We start from the raw sequence: 17,817 nt of genomic DNA on the forward strand, positions 1-17,817 counted from the left end.
AATAACTGAAATTATAAAATATGTAGATATCAAAACATTTACTATGTAAATAAATGAAAATTAACTCATTTCATCCTTGCCGAGGATGCAATGCTTATGCAATGAGCGATGAAGATGCCTGTAACATCGACCAGCACCAGCCATTTGGCCAAATTGCGAAACAGGCCCTATGCCGCTGGACATAAAGCAACTAAGCTGTAATTGCCGTCGAGACGAGACCCCTCTATTCTCTCTTGAGTATTTTCGGGTCTCTTGCCATCGTCTTTGGCCATATCTACCGGCTGGCTTAAGTATTGCCGGCACGTTAACGGTAGCAGGAGACGGGATTATATAATTTAACACGGCGTGGCGTAAGAGGCGGCCCGCGCTCCGTTGGCAATATAATCCATGGTGCCCAAGTTGGTCGACATCAACGCCACAGAGGAACCCCCAAACGCCGTCCAACCGCCAGTCTTGGGGTTTCAGGGGCGAGAAAGGTCCCCGTGTTGACCGGGGGGTAGGTACACAGCCAGTGACCATGTAGCCTCCCTACAATCTCTACATCCGTCGGTGAATAGGTGAGCGCGTTCAACTCCTGACGCTCCTGTGCTGAATTTTGATAAAACATCGTCCCAGCTCCATTGGGATTTTGGATTTTTGAGAGGAAGGTAAGTTTACTAAAGTTATATGAATGTTAGCGATTCGTTTATCTATTTGGATAAGTGAACGGAAAACAGGGGTAATTGTATGTTGTTGAACATACACACAGTACTTTGGACGCGTGAAAGGAACAACTAAATCGCGGCAACAGTAAAACAACAACAATAGTTACCTATACATCCAGGTTTACTTAAATGTTTACATTTAAACGGTTAAATTGAAAGTCTACAATTAGCGTGTCAGTATGGCTAGGTAGGTACTTATACTAAATGTTTTTCATTCCTGCGCCAAATTTTGTGTGGTGAAAATATAGGTAAACCGCGATAAAAATGGATATTTCATACATTTCTACTAATCTTATGTCGCTGTTTTATATGGAATGGAAGATACATTCTTATTGCGATTTCGGGTAGGTATGACCAATATATTCACCACACAAAATATGGAAAAAAGTTGAAAAACAAACTCCGTATAGCGACTATGATAGATATTTTGTATCTAGTTTCAATCATGCAAACTTTTTAATATGTTGCATCGAACTACATGGGATGTTTAGGCTGTTCAGTTAGATACTTCTTATTTTATTCTTCATTATATGTTAGTTTGCTGGTTTATAGCTATTTTTATTCGTAGTTTTATAAATGTAATGGTTAGCAGTATACACATCATCAAGTAAATAGCTTTGAGACATACAACCAATTTGTCTATTATGAACCATTATTGTACCTTATTAGGGTGTAAACTACCGGCGTGCCAATTTCACTTAAACCCATTCAGTCGTTTTTGCGTCATCGAGTAACAAACTCAAAAAACGTTCATACTTTTTCATAAAAAAAAATATTACTAGGATGTGGCCTTCTTGAGTGACTAGGTTTTTATTGGAAATGATAACAAGTTACTTTTACCACATATGAATTGCATTGTTAGTCATGTAGGTGAATCATAAACATCCTGCTTTTCTAATGTTTTGGTTCAGTACAAAGTGATCAGTCAGTCACCGAGCGGGAAGTAGAGCAATTGGAAAAGAAACAAGGCTGCACATGCAATTACTAATTGAAGGCGTAGTAAAGATGGAGACTGTAAGTAGACTGGCTAGGCTAAGCAATATAGTAGTTTCGTTGACCCCCGTACTAATTCCTCAGGCAAAAAAGATTACCACACCATAAAGTATTACGATTTATATACATAGTTTGTTTTTTTGTTCTAAACATGTAAACCGCTCTTACATTTTTTGGGAAGGGAAATTAGGGATCCTGCTATTTTGCCAAAATATTTGTAACCAAGTTTCATTTTGAACAAATCTTTTCAAAGTGTACATTTTGTCTATCCGTATTTTCCCAAACACCTTTACTTATTTCCGGGATTTGAATTTAGCAAATCATCTTTTCCCAAACAATAATTCACAAAACAAAAAAGTGGGTTGGGATAGATCTGCGACCCCCCCCCCCCCCACAAAGGCTTACGTATTCTCGTATTCTGACAATTAAATAATTTGAGTAACAAAAAAATTGTAAAATAAAAAGTGTCCAAATAAGGAAATGTCCATTATTATTATTGGCGTGTGTGGGCGTTTGAGTGCCACGTCGACCAAGCAGGTTTCTATTATGATAGCCCTTTAAAGTTCATTACTAATGCACGTTAAATCCAGGAAATTCCAAAATCTTTGGGCTGTAATGTTCTGTACCTCATAGGGTTGCAGTACGTGCCGCCCTAAGAAGGTACTTCTTTTTGACATTAGTGGTCCACAGGAACAGACAATGTGCATTGCAGTCTCCTCTGACTCCTGGCAGAAACTGCATTTCGCATCCTGTTTCTTGAAACATGTTGTGTTTTGAAACACGTTTAGTCAGAAAATGTCTAAACTTGTTTTGCAAAAAGTTTTGCTGTGTAACATTTTTATTTTTATGCTATTTGTTGAGTTGGAAAAGGATTATTTGGCATTTATGTTATGGTATAAACTGTTTGAAAAATGAAAATCTGGCAAAAAACTTTCGATGCTCCATTAGCAATGATGTAGTGCATAATTGTTTTCCATCGTATTTTCTCGGAAACGTTCGTATTTGTCATGCTACTTCAGTCAACCTTAGTACTTTTTATACCGAAACTGATTAAAATATCAAAACACGTTCGTATGATTCCGTGAAAATAGGATGGAAAATAATTATGCACTACATCGTAACCAGTAGTAGTCTTAGTCAGCTTCGTTTTCTGGAATTAATTTTTCATTTTCCTTATGACACAAAAATGCAGTTCGTAAAATAATACCTACTTAATAGTTTTAGACACGGTCTTATATATGAGCTATTAGTTGGCTTATACCTATACTGAGGAATTAGTGCTAAGCGTAATTTAAATTAATAAATTAATTGTCAAGAACACGATAGTGTGTTCTTTTTGTATTAGACATGGGATACTTGGCACTGAAAGCTTTAACTTCCTCCTTTTAAATATTACAATTAATTGTTTAGCACCCGATAGCGATAAATGTATGTTTAATAATAATAAGGTTTCTCGTGTCTCTTGACTGAGTCATTTGTTGAGTGTAATTTTTATTTTATTATTATATTTCAGATTAAAATTTTAATTCTAGCGATGGCGTCTATTATGAATATAACGCAGAGTACACCATTTAATATTAAACACTTCACGAAGGGGAACTATCTTTTTAGTAAAGGCAATCCGTTGGAGTCGATGAGCGCTTTCTTCTTTAAACTTATTCCAGAACGCCCTACAAGAGCTGCTCAAAAGCAGCTAAACGCATCACTTCCGGCTCACAAGGCCGTAAAAGCCGATTTCGCAATCGAAACGGTCAAACCAATGTTACACAACAAGGCAGGTTGTAAACACGCCGACTATTTAACAAAGTTTTCGTACTCCATTAACGTACCCGTCATGCATCCATTTGAAAAATATAAAATCATCGTGGTGACCGCGCCGCCGTACATCAAGTTAAGTGCGGGGGACACTGAGCCACTCGTAGTGTATATGATTTTTAACGACGACACCACAGACGATTCCAGGACACCGAGCATGCCCGAAGTATATTTTTTAACCCAGCAAAATGGACCGGTCGACAACTCTATGAAAATGAAGAATGATCAGATTTGGATAGTAAATAGCAATCGCACCGTAACAGGATTGAAGAGCAAAGACATTGCAAAGTTTGTAAGCTTCAGGAAAAAACGAGGAAAACCACAGGCGTGGCGTCCCATGGGTCCTTAAGTATATAATTGAGGGTTAAAATAGGGTTCACTTCTGACAATCCATAATTATACTGATGTAACTAAGGTAGCCTACCCTCATACCAGCACACATCAATGTTTGGTACCTTTCAAATTAGTTTAAGGCATCAAGTGACTTATTTGAGCTATTCCTACGTTAAAATGCAACATGACTTAAATTAGGTACCTAGATTCTTCGACTGATTAAGTTGATCGATGAGTTTTGGAGATATTTGGGAACATTACTAGCCTTTCACACAAAAGCAATATGATGATCTGCGGAATTGACTTTTAAGTGACGATTTTGCATAATTAATACAATAGCGTTCATTTGGATTTTAGTTGTAATGTTTTACAGTTAATATTTTCCTCAGTCAGTTGACTTTGTTTAACCCTCGTCTCTTGAAACACTCGCATCGTTCAAAATTCCACTTTTCGTTTTGGAATCATTCGCCGGGTATCAAGACGACGCATTGTAAAGTAAGGTATCTAACTACAAAACTCATGAAAATATTGTTTCGTCAAGTTCTACTATCATCGAATTCATTTCTGTAGTTGCCGTCACACGATTGGTTAACATTTATAGGAGAGAAAATCGTATCAAGGATCCCGCTTTTTTAAACAAACATTTTGATTGTAGAGGCGATTTAAGCCTTGATCTCTTAAACACACACCAATTCTGTAGTTGTGATTTTTCGAATAATTCTTGTTTTTTCTTACTTAAAATGGTAAAACCAGTTTTGCTGCATACGGTCCTATATAATAAGCTAGCGCAAAAGTAAATTCACTTTGCGCGAAGTATCGGCATGAGCGCGGGTTTCGGTAAGCAAGCAAGCAAGTATGTTTAGATTTTTATTGTTTTACGATGCGTCACCTTAAACAACAACTTTGTCCCCTTGTAAAACATAAAAACTGTTTGGATAAAAAAGTGGTGTAAGTATTTGATATTTCGCTGATATCTGTAAAAATCTACTGGTTTGTGTATTAAAAGTTTTTATGTTTCGTTTTTTATGTTTTCGACTTGGTTTTAACGTAAGACATACTTAAGAGACAAATTAAAATAATGTTTCTTCTTTCTCCTATCATGGACAATAAGGCACCATGGTAAAATGTTGCCGGTATTTAAAAGCGACATGATTTACTTCTTTAAATAAAACAAAAAAAAATTGCAATAACTATGATTAACATACATCAAAATGTTTCATTTTTCATAATGTCAATATCCAGTGAGGGAAATGACGACTACGACAAATTTTATAAGGAAAAGCGATCATTCACTTTCCTCTTTTAGTAGTAATAAAATTTAGTCTTAATTATCTGAACACTAGAGCCATCTGTGACTCGGCGACGAAAGCTTATAAACTACGAGTAAACGAAAGCAGAGGCAGAGTTTTGTAGTAAACTTTCGACTAGCACGGTGGCACGTCCTCGCTATATAATTGTTAGTTCTTATCTTTCGGTACAGAGGGCAGTAAGAGTCAAATTTCCTTATGAGTAAGCTAAAGTTCCAAAGCGCAACGTTCGATACTGCTTCACTTGTTGGTTTCTGCAGAATAAGTGATCGTATGCGGGCCAGATATTGTCAGTAAGATTGACATATTGGCATTTTTGGTCATATTCCAATTTGTATATTGTTTCATTGGATTCCAACATACACTACACTGTATAGTGTAAACGATCTCACACCTATATATCCTCATTACTTATTGCCTTCTTTGGTAAAAAATTGAAATCAAGTCTCACATCAGTCGCTCGTGATTAATTTGTTCATTGCTAGAATGTATACCTACCTAATTTTTCTTTAAAAGGTTCATGGTTGAGGCAGTGGCAAACATGGCAAAGAGAATTCCTAATCCCACTGCGGTCAATAATGCCAGCTCAATAGACGTCCTGGCTCAAGTCTCGCATTTATTTCCATGAAATAGCCTTTGCTCCGCCTCCGCGTTCTATTGATAAACTTGCTTCTATGTATTACGAGTATTTAGCACTAAAATGCAAGTTTGCCTTTAACGTCAATTATTTTAATTCATTAATGTAAAGTACATAAATTAGTAATGGAAAAGGACCGAATGGTTGACGTTGGTTCTTATTAGAAACTAATCAAACGAAGGGTTATGTATTTATTATGCAATAATCAATTCGATTGCTCCTAAAAATCACAGGCGTTAGATTTTTTCGAGTGCGTGAAAATACGGGATAACGATATTTTCATAAATCTATGGATAGGTCTTCAAAAATGATATTTAGGTTTCTAATATCATTTTTTTCTAAACTGAATAGTTTGCGCGAGAGACACTTCCAAAGTGAAAAAATGTGTCCCCCCCCCCCTCTGTAACTTCTAAAATAACAGAATGAAAAATCTAAAAAAATATATGATATACATTGCCATACAAACTTCCACCGAAAATTGGTTTGAACGAGATCTAGTAAGTAGTTTTTTTTTAATACGTCATAAAATTAAAAAAAAAATCTTTTCATCAAACACATACGTGTGGGGTATCTATGGATAGGTGTTCAAAAATGATATTTAGGTTCCTAATATCATTTTTTTCTAAACTGAATAGTTTGCGCGAGAGACACTTCCAAATTGGTAAAATGTTGAACAAGATCTAGCAAGTAGATTTTTTTTTAATACGTCTTAAATAGTACGGAACCCTTCATGCGCGAGTCCGACTCGCACTTGGCCGCTTTTTATACCTTAGTACCTATGAAAAACATGGAACCTAAATATTATGAAATTGCAGTTTTTTTAAGGTTTACGTCTACGGTTACGGCATATCCTGGAAGTGATCGTGGTTATATACAGGGTGGGCATATAAGAAGTATACATTTTGTTTTTAAATTTTAACTGTATAAAGTTCAAAAATTATTAAGTATTGTTTTAAAAATATATTCTTCAGGGTTGGCAAATTCATGCGAAACCTCTAACAGCAGGCAAATGTAAGCCCTTATCATCCCAATTTTCAGCATCTATTCGCACATTTTTGGCATTATCTTAGTACATTTATGTCGAATAGTCGGTTTTAACTGTTTAAATTTCATCAGCTCGTTAGCATAGACACGTAATTTTAAATAGCCCCACAGAAATAAGTCAAGAGCTGCAAAATTTGGGGAATTTGGTTGCCAATCACTGTCACTTTTTTTCAAAATTAATCGAGCAAACAACGTGTTTTAAACAACAGAAACATTTGAGATAAAATTGCTTGCTGCTAGTGGTAGACATTTGGCAGAAATTATCTTCCGTATACAATTGCCAACCCTGAATAATATAAGTATGAAAAAATAATTAATAAAATTTCCACTTACTGTAATTAAAATTTAAAAACAAAGTGTATCATTCTTATTTGTCCACCCTGTATATTATATATAGAGGCATTGTATTGTATCTCCACAAATCAATTATCTGGAAATAAACACAATAAAATGTTTTTTTCCATTCACTTGTAACGGCACAACAACGAAGAAAATGTACATAATAATACTAAATACACAGATAATACTTACTATTTTCAGTAAAGCTAAAAACCAAATTAAAATCAATTAGAATCCTTACATTATTAACTGAATTATAGTAAATATTTTGAAGGAATAAATTATCTTTTGCGTTCATTATTGAATGACAGCGCCGGAAACGTTGCCGACGCTTGGTGGCACTGCCATCATGCACCTCACTAGGGTTTGCTCCGGACAATACCAGAATCAAAAGCAACGAGAAATCCCGGGATTTAGAGCCTGGTTAAATTAGTTACCTTAGATTCCATTACATAGTTACATACAGGTCGACCTAATAAAGCGTGTTAAAAACCCTGATTTCATCACCGACTCACTCACTGATGATCATCAAAACCTAAAGGGTACTTTTGAAGTCCTAGGAAGCTGCAATTTGGTATGTAGGATAGTATTAGTACACAAACAACAAAAAACATTAATTTGAAATTTGTTGCCCCTAATGGGGATAAAGGGGGGGGGGGGGGGTGGAATTTTGTATGAGGAATCAATAACCGCTGAACCGATTTAGTTGAAATTTGGTATGTAGATAGTTTTTGTTGTGGGGAAGGACTCTTGTTTGACTAAGGTGTAGAATTTGTGAAGTTAGGGCCCGTAGAGTTAGAAGCTTGGGTCTACAAGAGATCTGATAACTTTTTACAATGCGAGCCTTATGGTTTCGTCTTAGCAACATTTTAAAAGAAAATATTTTTGATGGGAAATACTTATTTCTGAAATAGAACGCTCGTTAAAACTATACGACAAACGACAATTGTCTATCGCTGAAAAAGATACGTACAGTCACGTCTGAAAATATCGATACGAAAAAAGTACCAAAAATATGTATACACTACTTTATTTACAATGTGCTTAACATGTATATGAACAAACATATTAACCTGCATGACGCCCAGTTTGGCTTCCGACCGGGACTATCCACGGAGTCAGCGGTTCTATGTGTTAAGCACACTGTTCGCTGAGAGGAACACGCCAGTCTACGCATGCTTTTTGGACTTGTCGAAGGGATCGGGTGTCATACCAAGTGTTGTGGAATAAGTTTTGCGTGAGCTCAAGTTTACCAGATGAAGACATAAATATTCTAAGATACTGCTATGACAGCCAATCAAACGTAGTTCGATGGACGGGGGCATATTCTGATGTCTATAAAATGGAGTGTGGGGCTAGACAGGGGGGGTTAACTTCGCCCACTTTGTTTAACATGTATATTAACGGCTTGATTGAGGAGCTCAGCAGTGCGGGTGTCGGATGTTCGGTTGATGGTTGTTTCATCAACAACATAAGCTACGCAGACGACATGGTACTGCTGAGCCCCTCAATCAGTGGACTTAGGATTCTGCTTGATATATGTGACAGATATGCGGTGGCCCATGAACTAAAATATAATGTGCAAAAGAGTGAGGTATTACTGTTCAAGTCTGGCACTAAAACATATCCCATTCCGCCAATAATGCTCAGTGGTTCTCCTCTTCAAACAGTAACTTGATTTAAATACTTGGGTCACTGGGTTACTGACACTCTCAAAGATGATGCTGACATAGAAAGGGAGCGCAGAGCACTGTCGGTAAGGTGTAACATGCTCTCTCGTAGGTTTGAACGCTGTTCTAAGGAGGTGAAAATTACCCTGTTTAAAACATATTGTCAAACCCTATACACGTGCAACCTGTGGAGTGACTACACTAAAAAAGCTTACAGTGCTCTGCGCGTGCATTGTACAATAACGCCTTCAGGGGGTTGTTGGGGCTGCCCTGGCGCTGCAGCGCATCAGGGATGTTCGCCGCATGGAGAACCGACGGTTTCCAAGCCGTGATGCGGAAGCGGGGGGCGTCCCTGAGCGAGCGTGTTCGGGGCAGTACCAACACTCTCCTGAAGGTGATTGCTGAGAGGATGGACAGCCCTATCCTTATTCACTGGATGTCTTTGCATGCCATTTCAAATTGTAATTATACTTTCTACTAACACACTTAGCCGTAAGTCATTACTAACATAATATGGATGTTTTTGTCCGAAATAAATGCTTTCATTTCATTTCATTTCATATTGCCCATGTATTAAGGTAGTGTATACATATTTCAGACGTGACGGTACCTACTTCAAACGAGTAAAAACCGTCGCGTTGTTCTTTATTCCGAACGAGTGAGCGGTCGATAACGCCAACCATTTAATGGATTTAGGTATAGCGCGAGTCCTGCAAATGTTTACTTTCGTTCTTCCTAGTTAACGTCCACAAAGCTTTCCCGGTGCATCCAGTGGTATGTTAATTTGGCGTGGGATACATACAGATGGGCTAGATTTAGAAACGAAATTTGAATACCTAAATACCAACATGAATCATATAACGTGAAAAAGTCAGTCGTTGTAATATGTAGATAATATCATAGATGTCATTTCGGTGCGTCAAAGTCATATTCGTGAATATTTGTGAATTAAGGTGTACGCGCCGCACCGCTTTTGCGTATTCGTGCTGCAAGCGCGTAGAAGTTCCTGTTCATGTGCAATCCAACCATTAGGCAGCCATTTATGTTTACACTTAAGTTTTAATGTGATAATAATATTTTGATCGTTGCTCGTAATAGAATCTAACTCTCTTATTCATAAGCCTGAGCAAGCTTCGTTTAATTTTGTCTCTTATATTAGTTATTGCAGGAATATACTAAGAAACATACATATTTAAATGACGGGTACGGACGAACCGTTATCGACGCTCTCTTGGTTTTGACAGACCTTGTAATATCATGTAAAGTCGACTTCACAATTCCGCGGACTAGATTGTCAGAAAATTATACCAGGAACAGCAAAACAATAGTCACGGGTATAGGTCGATTAAATTACATAGATAAGTGTGTATGTTGTAGCACTATCAGTAGCTATGTAATTCCATGAGGTTATAGTACCTTTTGTATAAAAATATATTTTAAAGAACATCACAGATTTTTTCTTTTAATACCACTCATAGGCCAAACATAGAGTAGTTATACACTAAAATTATTCGTTATGGACTATTTAAAGCAGCGTAGTTTTGTACATTCATAGGTCACCAATATTCCTAAAATCCCATGGAATGTACAGAAAATGACAAAGTGAACTAACCGCGCGACAGTGGCGTGCCGCTAGGGGATAATTCTCTATGTACTCTGGCCACACTGTGCAACATTTGTGCATATTCAATGGTCATAAAAAAAAAAAACAACGGGTTGCACTCCGGGAGTGCCGGCAAAAGTGAAAACTTGAATATTAACATTGTGCATTTTTGATTTTTTTTGAATGGTTGAGGAAATTTTTTGCACGAATTGCTTTAATTATCAGTATAAAAGTACTATCATTTATGTGGTAAAATACAATATTCATTGCAAGCGTCTTGCGCCGCCTAAACGAAACAGCAGGCGCAGGCATACGTTTTCACCGCGCGGTAGAAAGAGGGGGATACTTCCTTCAATGACATTGTAACAGTTTTTCGATCAGGTCACGTGTCCGTCTTACGAATATTTCAATCTGACGAATCTGTCGGTCACGTGACCTGTCGCGAGTTAACATTTTTCCCCCATCACAAAAAGTGCACAACGCCGCTAAAGAAGTTTTCACTTCAAAAATGTGCATATTGACTTGTACATAAATCTAGTCCGCGGATTTATGGAGTCAAACATTAGGTTACTTAAGCCAAATGAGCAATGTTAACTTAAATAAAAAACAAATACCACATTATAACAACACGTTACAACTAAAAATTGTATCGATTTCATCATGTCAGAGGTCGTGTTTCAAAATGACCCCAAACTGACGTTTGCCACAAATTCCTACGGAAAAAACAGGTTTTCATATTGATGACGGTAATTTTAATACTATAATATGTATATGCATATATTGATTGGTACGTATTAATGTAATACATAGGTAGTTATTTAACAAATAAATAAATGCTAATACTCGTATCATTATAGTCATAGACGTACAAAAGTAGGGAGCTTAAAAACTACCATTAGATTATATTCAAAGAAGTATAAATACCGGTAGGTAACACTCGTACCTATGCTACATGATTTGCCGCGGCATTCTCAAGTGGTTGAGCTTATTATATTAAAGCGGTATCTCGAGCCCTAAGTGTAATGTAATTTAGCCGGCAGCCGCGTTGACTATGGCTCTAGTTTATTACGTGATGGGGCAAGAACGGAACTTTTTTCTCTGATACGGGACTAATCGGGGATAAAAGCCACTTATAGAGGTATGTCTCCGCCGTCTCCAGACTGAAACAAAGGGGGAAGAGTTTCGACATCGGCTTTGTCATTTTTACCACATCTTTATCCCAAGAAACATTAACAAACTTACAAATACGAATAATATTAAGTAATACATATGTATAATATAATAATACTTGCTCGTAAAATAGGTTGGTTTTGTTTTCAAGTAAGCAATACCAACGCACTATTGATAGGTTCGATAGATTGTTTATTGATCTTAAATTTTTTAAGAAACATAATTATGGGAATACTGATTGAATATCTAAGTTGTTTTTAAAATAAACTTATTGGTTTACGCAATGTTTCGCAATCATATCTTCAAAAAATATTCGGTTACATGGTAAATATTGTAAATTTCCAAATTTGCATATGGAACGATGTGCTAATCGAAGTCATGGCGTTGAGTATCTCCGTGGGCTCGCAACATCGTGCATCGTCTGTATGTCAAATATTAGTGATGCAAGGTCAAGGTACAGTAGTAGGTCATGGTGTGGCTCCGACTCCGATGTTAGACGTTTCACTGCGACATCTCATAGATGTTATACATTTAATTAAATTTGTTGTTCATGCTTATTTTATTTTACACAGGGACAGATAAAGCGTCCACGTAATTCACTTGCAGTTTTGAAAATGTAAAACAGCATTAATAGCGTTTTAGTTAGTAGGTAGTTAGAAATGTAAAAAAATATGAATATGTACCTATTTATATAATGTGCATCCAAAGTACGTATAACTTCGTTTGTGTAGTATTTAAAAGAGAAATAAAACTCTAGCAGAAGGTATTTTTTTGCTAATCACGGCAATGTAAACAATTTTAGAAATATTGCTAGTTGCACCCTACGAACGAGCGAGCGAAGCGAAGCAAAGTTCTTAGATTGCACACATACGACATTTCGATGTTTATTGATTTTCAATAGTTTGTTCCGCGATAATAGGTAATAATAGTTCAGCCTATATACGTGCCATTGCTGGGCACAGGCCTCCTCTCATGCGCGAGAGGGCTCCGGGGGAGAGGGCGGGGGTGTTCCGCGATAACTTTAGTAAATTTATTCTCATATTTTGAATTAAATTAGGTAAAAGCTTAGTTGAGGGGCATGATTCTTAAGTAAGTTCTAACATGAGCAGAATCGATTTAGGGTTTATGGAGCTAGGAAGTCCAAAAGCAATTTGCTGAAGTGTTATCTCTTTTGCAAATCTCTCTCCCTCTTTCTTTACAATGGACCGATGTCTAATCAATGGTGGTGCGTACGCGGGAAATTGGTCATTTTCACTAGTCCGAGTAAGTTGGTTATCGAAATATGAAGGTGCACAAGGTCTTTCAATACAATTCGAAGGTAAACTATTTCTTCTTTACCTACTGGTCTGATCATGACTAAAAATGATAACTGAGGATCCAGGACTCTTAATACGGATCCTTAGGCAAAATAAAAAAGGTCGTCATCTTGAATTTCTTCATTATTAGTCCTGGACACTGGTCGTAAGAGTAGTTTATTCAATCGTATGTTAAATCGCGAGTATATAGTTCGAGGCGAACTACTCATAAATAAATAAATATTATGTAGGACATTCTCACACAAATTTACTGTCCCATAGAAAGTTCAAGAAGTTTCGGGGACTGAGTCACCCACGTCCGTAGGAGGACACCCTGTAATACGAATCCCTACACGTGGTCCCCGGGTGGTGCTAATCAGGTGACAATATGGTGGTAGGCTTCGGCCGAGGCTTATGACCACCCACCGATCTAAGACGTGTCGCCAAATGGCCTAGCCGTGTTCCGGCACGAAGGTCGGTGTCGCCACAAGTGAGGACGGGTCGAATTGGTTGCTAGCAGCTTGCAAGCCGGTCTGACGTATACTGTTTTCCCCACACTGGGAGCTAGTCGCGGAGGGTAGCGGGATCCGAGGCACGGTTCACCGCTGGCCGACCGCAGTTAGTAGGGGGCCCAAGTACCAAGCTAGCCCCTTGAGAAAGGCTGCCCCGCCAACTAGCGAAAAATCCCGGGTTGCGCCATAGTGCCGGTTGGCGACCGGACGAGAGGGCCCTATGGACAACTTCGGGGGGGCTCGGGCGTCCCCGCAGTCTCCAGGCTAGTATCCATCTGGTGTGGTCTCGCAGTGTACGTCTTAATGGTAAGCAGCTCATAGCCTTAATTCACTACCGTCTTCCTCCATACCTATTCCTTCACTAATTAAAATATGGCAAAGAGAAACAAGAGAAACGGTAAACAGCGGCTGCACTCCCTCTCACTAAAAGTGCACCTCTCAAACGTTCGAGGATTGCACTCAAATCTCAATGCAGTCCACCACCACCTTGAGACTGAAAAACCGGCCCTCTTATTTCTCTCGGAGACGCAGATAAGATGTCCGGCTGACGTGGCGTACCTATGCTACCCAGGGTACTCTCTGGAGCACAATTTTAAGGCCCGTGCTGGTGTGTGCGTGTACGCCCGCGATGACATTTGCTGTCGGCGTCTCCGATGCCTTGAAGACCCCAACTTCTCCACCCTATGGGTACTGGTAGATACAGGCATAGAGAAGATTCTCTATGCCTGTGTTTACCGGTCGCACAGCGGAGATCGGGAGACGACCAGGCTCACAGAGTATCTAAGTGAGGCGGCGGAAGCCGCTCAACATAAACACCCAACTGCCCAACTGGTTTTGCTGGGGGTTTTTAATGCCCACCACCAAGAATGGCTATTCCCATACCAGCACACTGACCATGCTGGGAGAGAGATGCGAAAACTCGCTCTGGCATTAAACCTCACCCAGTTGGTCCAAGGGGCAACGAGGGTTCCAGATGTTGACGGCCAAACAGCCAATTGCCTGGACCTTCTGCTGACTACCGACCCGGATCACTACGCAGTGTCAGTGTCGTCACCTTTAGGTAGCTCTGACCACTGTCTAGTGAAGTCTGTGTCGGTATATTCCCCACCCGACCTTAGCCCAACAGGCACTAGGCGGATATGGCGATATAAGTCAGCAGACTGGGATGGGATGCGCTCGTTTTTTGCATCCTATCCTTGGCGGCCCTTGTGCTTCTCTTCGGGTGATCCTTCAGCATGTGCGGATGCTATAACTGATGTGCTGCGCCAAGGTATGGAATACTTTATTCCTTTTTCCGATTCAAGCACATCTAGCAAAACACAACCCTGGTTTGGAGCTGAGTGCCGACGTGCTGAAGCACAGAAACACGGGGCCTTCCTTGCCTGGGCTGATGCTCGAAACCGCAATGCTAGTGACATACCAGTTAAGAAGAGAGCCTATAATAGGGCAACCAAGTCCAGTAAAAAGGCTCTACGGAAGGCTCGATTTGACCATATACGCCGGACAGGAAACAAACTTGCTGCGCACCCTACGGGTAGTAAAGCGTTTTGGACCCTAGCGAAATCAGTCGAATCGAACTTCTGCCGCCCCTCACTACCCCCACTGCTGAAACCAGATGGGTCACTTGCCCACACTGCTGAAGAGAAAGCGAATTTATTTGCTTCCATCTTCGCTGAATCTTCACGTCTAGATGTAACTGGCGCAAAACCTCCTAGTCCACTAGTTTGCGAGACTTCTATGTCGGACATACGCATACGTCAGACGGAGGTCCGCAAAGTGCTGCAAAACCTAGACGTGAACAAAGCAAGTGGTCCTGACGGTATTTCAGCCATAGTTCTTAAAACCTGTGCTCCTGAGCTATGTCCCATATTGACGCGCCTCTTCCGCCTCTCTATGACTACCGGTCAGGTTCCGAAATCTTGGAAGCTTGCTAATGTGCAACCAGTACCGAAAAAAGGTAGCCGGGCTGACCCTGCCAACTATAGACCGATTTCGGTCACTTCCATACTCTGTAAGAGTATGGAACGTGTACTGAATAACCGACTCCTGGCATACCTAGAAGCGAACGACCTGCTCAGTGACCGGCAGTACGGGTTCCGCCGAGGCCGGTCTACTGGAGATCTTCTAGCGTATGCCACCCACATCTGGAGTGAGGCCATCGAAAAGAATGGAGAGGCTTTAGCCGTCTCTCTAGATATATCGAAGGCTTTTGACAGGGTCTGGCACGAGGGCCTTATTAGCAAGCTACCGTCCTTCGGTTTTCCCCCTAGTTTTTGTGACTGGGTATCAGACTTTCTGAGGGATCGATCGATTCGTGTGGTCATTAATGGCTGCTCGTCCGATCAATTGGCAATCAATGCCGGAGTCCCTCAGGGGTCCGTGCTTTCAGCGACCCTTTTCCTGCTCCACATAAACGACCTGCTGAAACCAGGTACGTTCGGATATGCAGATGACACTACGGTTGTTGAAAGCTACATACCCAATTCACGAGCTAGTGGAGTCCAAATACAGGCGCTCAGGGAGGCAATGGTCGAACGCATGAACGTGTCACTAAAGGCAGTCTCTGATTGGGGTGAAGCCAATTTGGTCTCGTTCAATGCTAGTAAGACCCAGGCGTGTCTTATCTCCGCCAAACGGAGTCCATTCCATCTGACTCCTACTTTCCGAAATGTATCCCTTCCGATAACCGACCATCTTGAGCTTCTCGGAATCTCGCTGACTTCGAAACTCAACTTCGGCCCGCACATCGAGTCGAAAGCACAGTTAGCAGCAAAAAAGCTGGGCATCCTCAACAAGGTGAGGCAGTATTTTACACCTAGGCAACTGCTCGACCTTTACCTAGCACAAGTGCGATCGTGTGTGGAATACTGTTCGCATCTGTGGGATGGTTCAGCAAAATACCAGCTTGAGGCGCTCGAGTCAGTTGAGAGGAGAGCCAAGAGAATCATTAATGATGACGATCTGACGAATGCTCGACTCCAAAGTCTGGAGCATCGTCGCAAGGTTGCCAGCCTAACGATCTTTTACAGGATACATTTCGGAGAGTGTGCCGAGGAACTGCACAACCTTATTCCTCCGTCCCCATTTCACCATCGGACTACCAGACAATCGGCACTCCGGCACCGCTTCATGGTAGGTATTCCACAAATACGCACGAAGCGTTTTGCTTCAACATTTCTTATGCGAACTGCCAAGGAGTGGAATGCCCTGCCCGAGTCTGTGTTTCCGCATGAGTACAATCTGGGTCTCTTCAAGGCTAGGGTAAATAGGTATCTCATAGGTAAGCGTGCTCCACCGTAGACCGCATCATCACTTACCATCAGGTGAGATCGTGGTCAAACGCTTGCCTATCGTTATAAAAAAAAAAAAAAAAAGGCTTGTGTTGTGGGCACTCAGACAACGATATATATATATAATACAAATATATAGAAAACAATCAAGACTCAGAAACAAATATCTGTGCTCAAGACACAAACAAATGCTCTTACCGGGATTGAACCCAGGATCATCAGTGTCATAGGCAGGGTCACTACCCACTAGGCCAGACTGGTCATCAAACTACTACACTGTAATTGCCGAAAGTTTTGGGTATTTTTGGCCGAAACGGAACGTGTTTCGGATACATGATTTTAATGCCTGCCTAAACCTGCCGAATCCGAAAGTTCGTTCCAGTAAAAAGTAACTTGGTGGATCGGTTTCAAAATATCCAGGTTTTGTATGACTTTTGTCTTTTTTATTCTCAGTTCAGTATGGGCAAGGCCAGGACCAGGGGTTCTTTGACTTTTTAAAGTATTTTGTATTTCTTAAGAGTAAGCACTTTGTTGTTTTTTTTTCACGTTAAAATAATGCACATTCCTACCAGTAGATATTACTTAATTTTCCAATAAAACGACACGACTGTATTATACAGCGCGTATTTTTGATACGACTACATGATCAAAGGGCAGTTAGTTAAGGCTGTAATTAACACACTTTCATAGGATTTATAAAAAAAGCGGCCAAGTGCGAGTCGGACTCGCCCATGAAGGGTTCCGTACCATTTATGACGTATTAAAAAAACTACTTACTAGATCTGGTTCTAACCAATTTTCGGTGGAAGTTTGCATGGTAATGTATATCATATATTTTTTTTAGATTTTTCATTCTGTTATTTTAGAAGTTACGGGGGGGGACACACATTTTTCCACTTTGGAAGTGTCTCTCGCGCAAACTATTCAGTTTAGAAAAAAATGATATTAGAAACCTCAATATCATTTTTAAATACCTATCCATAGATACCCCACACGTATGGGTTTGATGAAAAAAGATTTTTTGAGAGTATGGGGAACCCCCAAAATTTATTGTTATTTTTTCTATTTTTGTGTAAACATCTTAATGCGGTTCATAGAATACATC

General features: G+C 39.8%; 2 protein-coding genes across 3 annotated transcripts in view; one reads left to right on the plus strand and one right to left on the minus strand.

Annotated features, from left to right (window-relative positions):
• The window catches only part of LOC133516324 (frequenin-2), a 247,580-nt gene that overhangs the window by 62,349 nt on the left and 167,414 nt on the right, over nt 1-17,817 (minus strand). The gene's annotated exons all lie outside the window — the stretch shown is intronic.
• On the plus strand, nt 1,197-4,866 carry LOC133516043 (uncharacterized). Its single transcript, XM_061848758.1, has 2 exons — nt 1,197-1,718; nt 3,211-4,866. The coding sequence occupies exons 1-2, from the start codon at nt 1,680-1,682 to the stop codon at nt 3,859-3,861; spliced, it is 690 nt and encodes a 229-aa protein (XP_061704742.1). The 5' UTR covers nt 1,197-1,679; the 3' UTR covers nt 3,862-4,866.

Source organism: Cydia pomonella, chromosome 1 (genome assembly GCF_033807575.1).
Source record: "Cydia pomonella isolate Wapato2018A chromosome 1, ilCydPomo1, whole genome shotgun sequence".
Classification (NCBI taxonomy): domain Eukaryota; kingdom Metazoa; phylum Arthropoda; class Insecta; order Lepidoptera; family Tortricidae; genus Cydia; species Cydia pomonella.

Bases quoted from the DNA above. Each gene is read 5' to 3' on its own strand.
- LOC133516043 (XM_061848758.1), top strand. From the start codon at position 1,680: ATGCAATTACTAATTGAAGGCGTAGTAAAGATGGAGACT. The intron at 1,719-3,210 runs GTAAGTAGACTG...ATTATATTTCAG, and splicing joins GCGTAGTAAAGATGGAGACT to ATTAAAATTTTAATTCTAGC.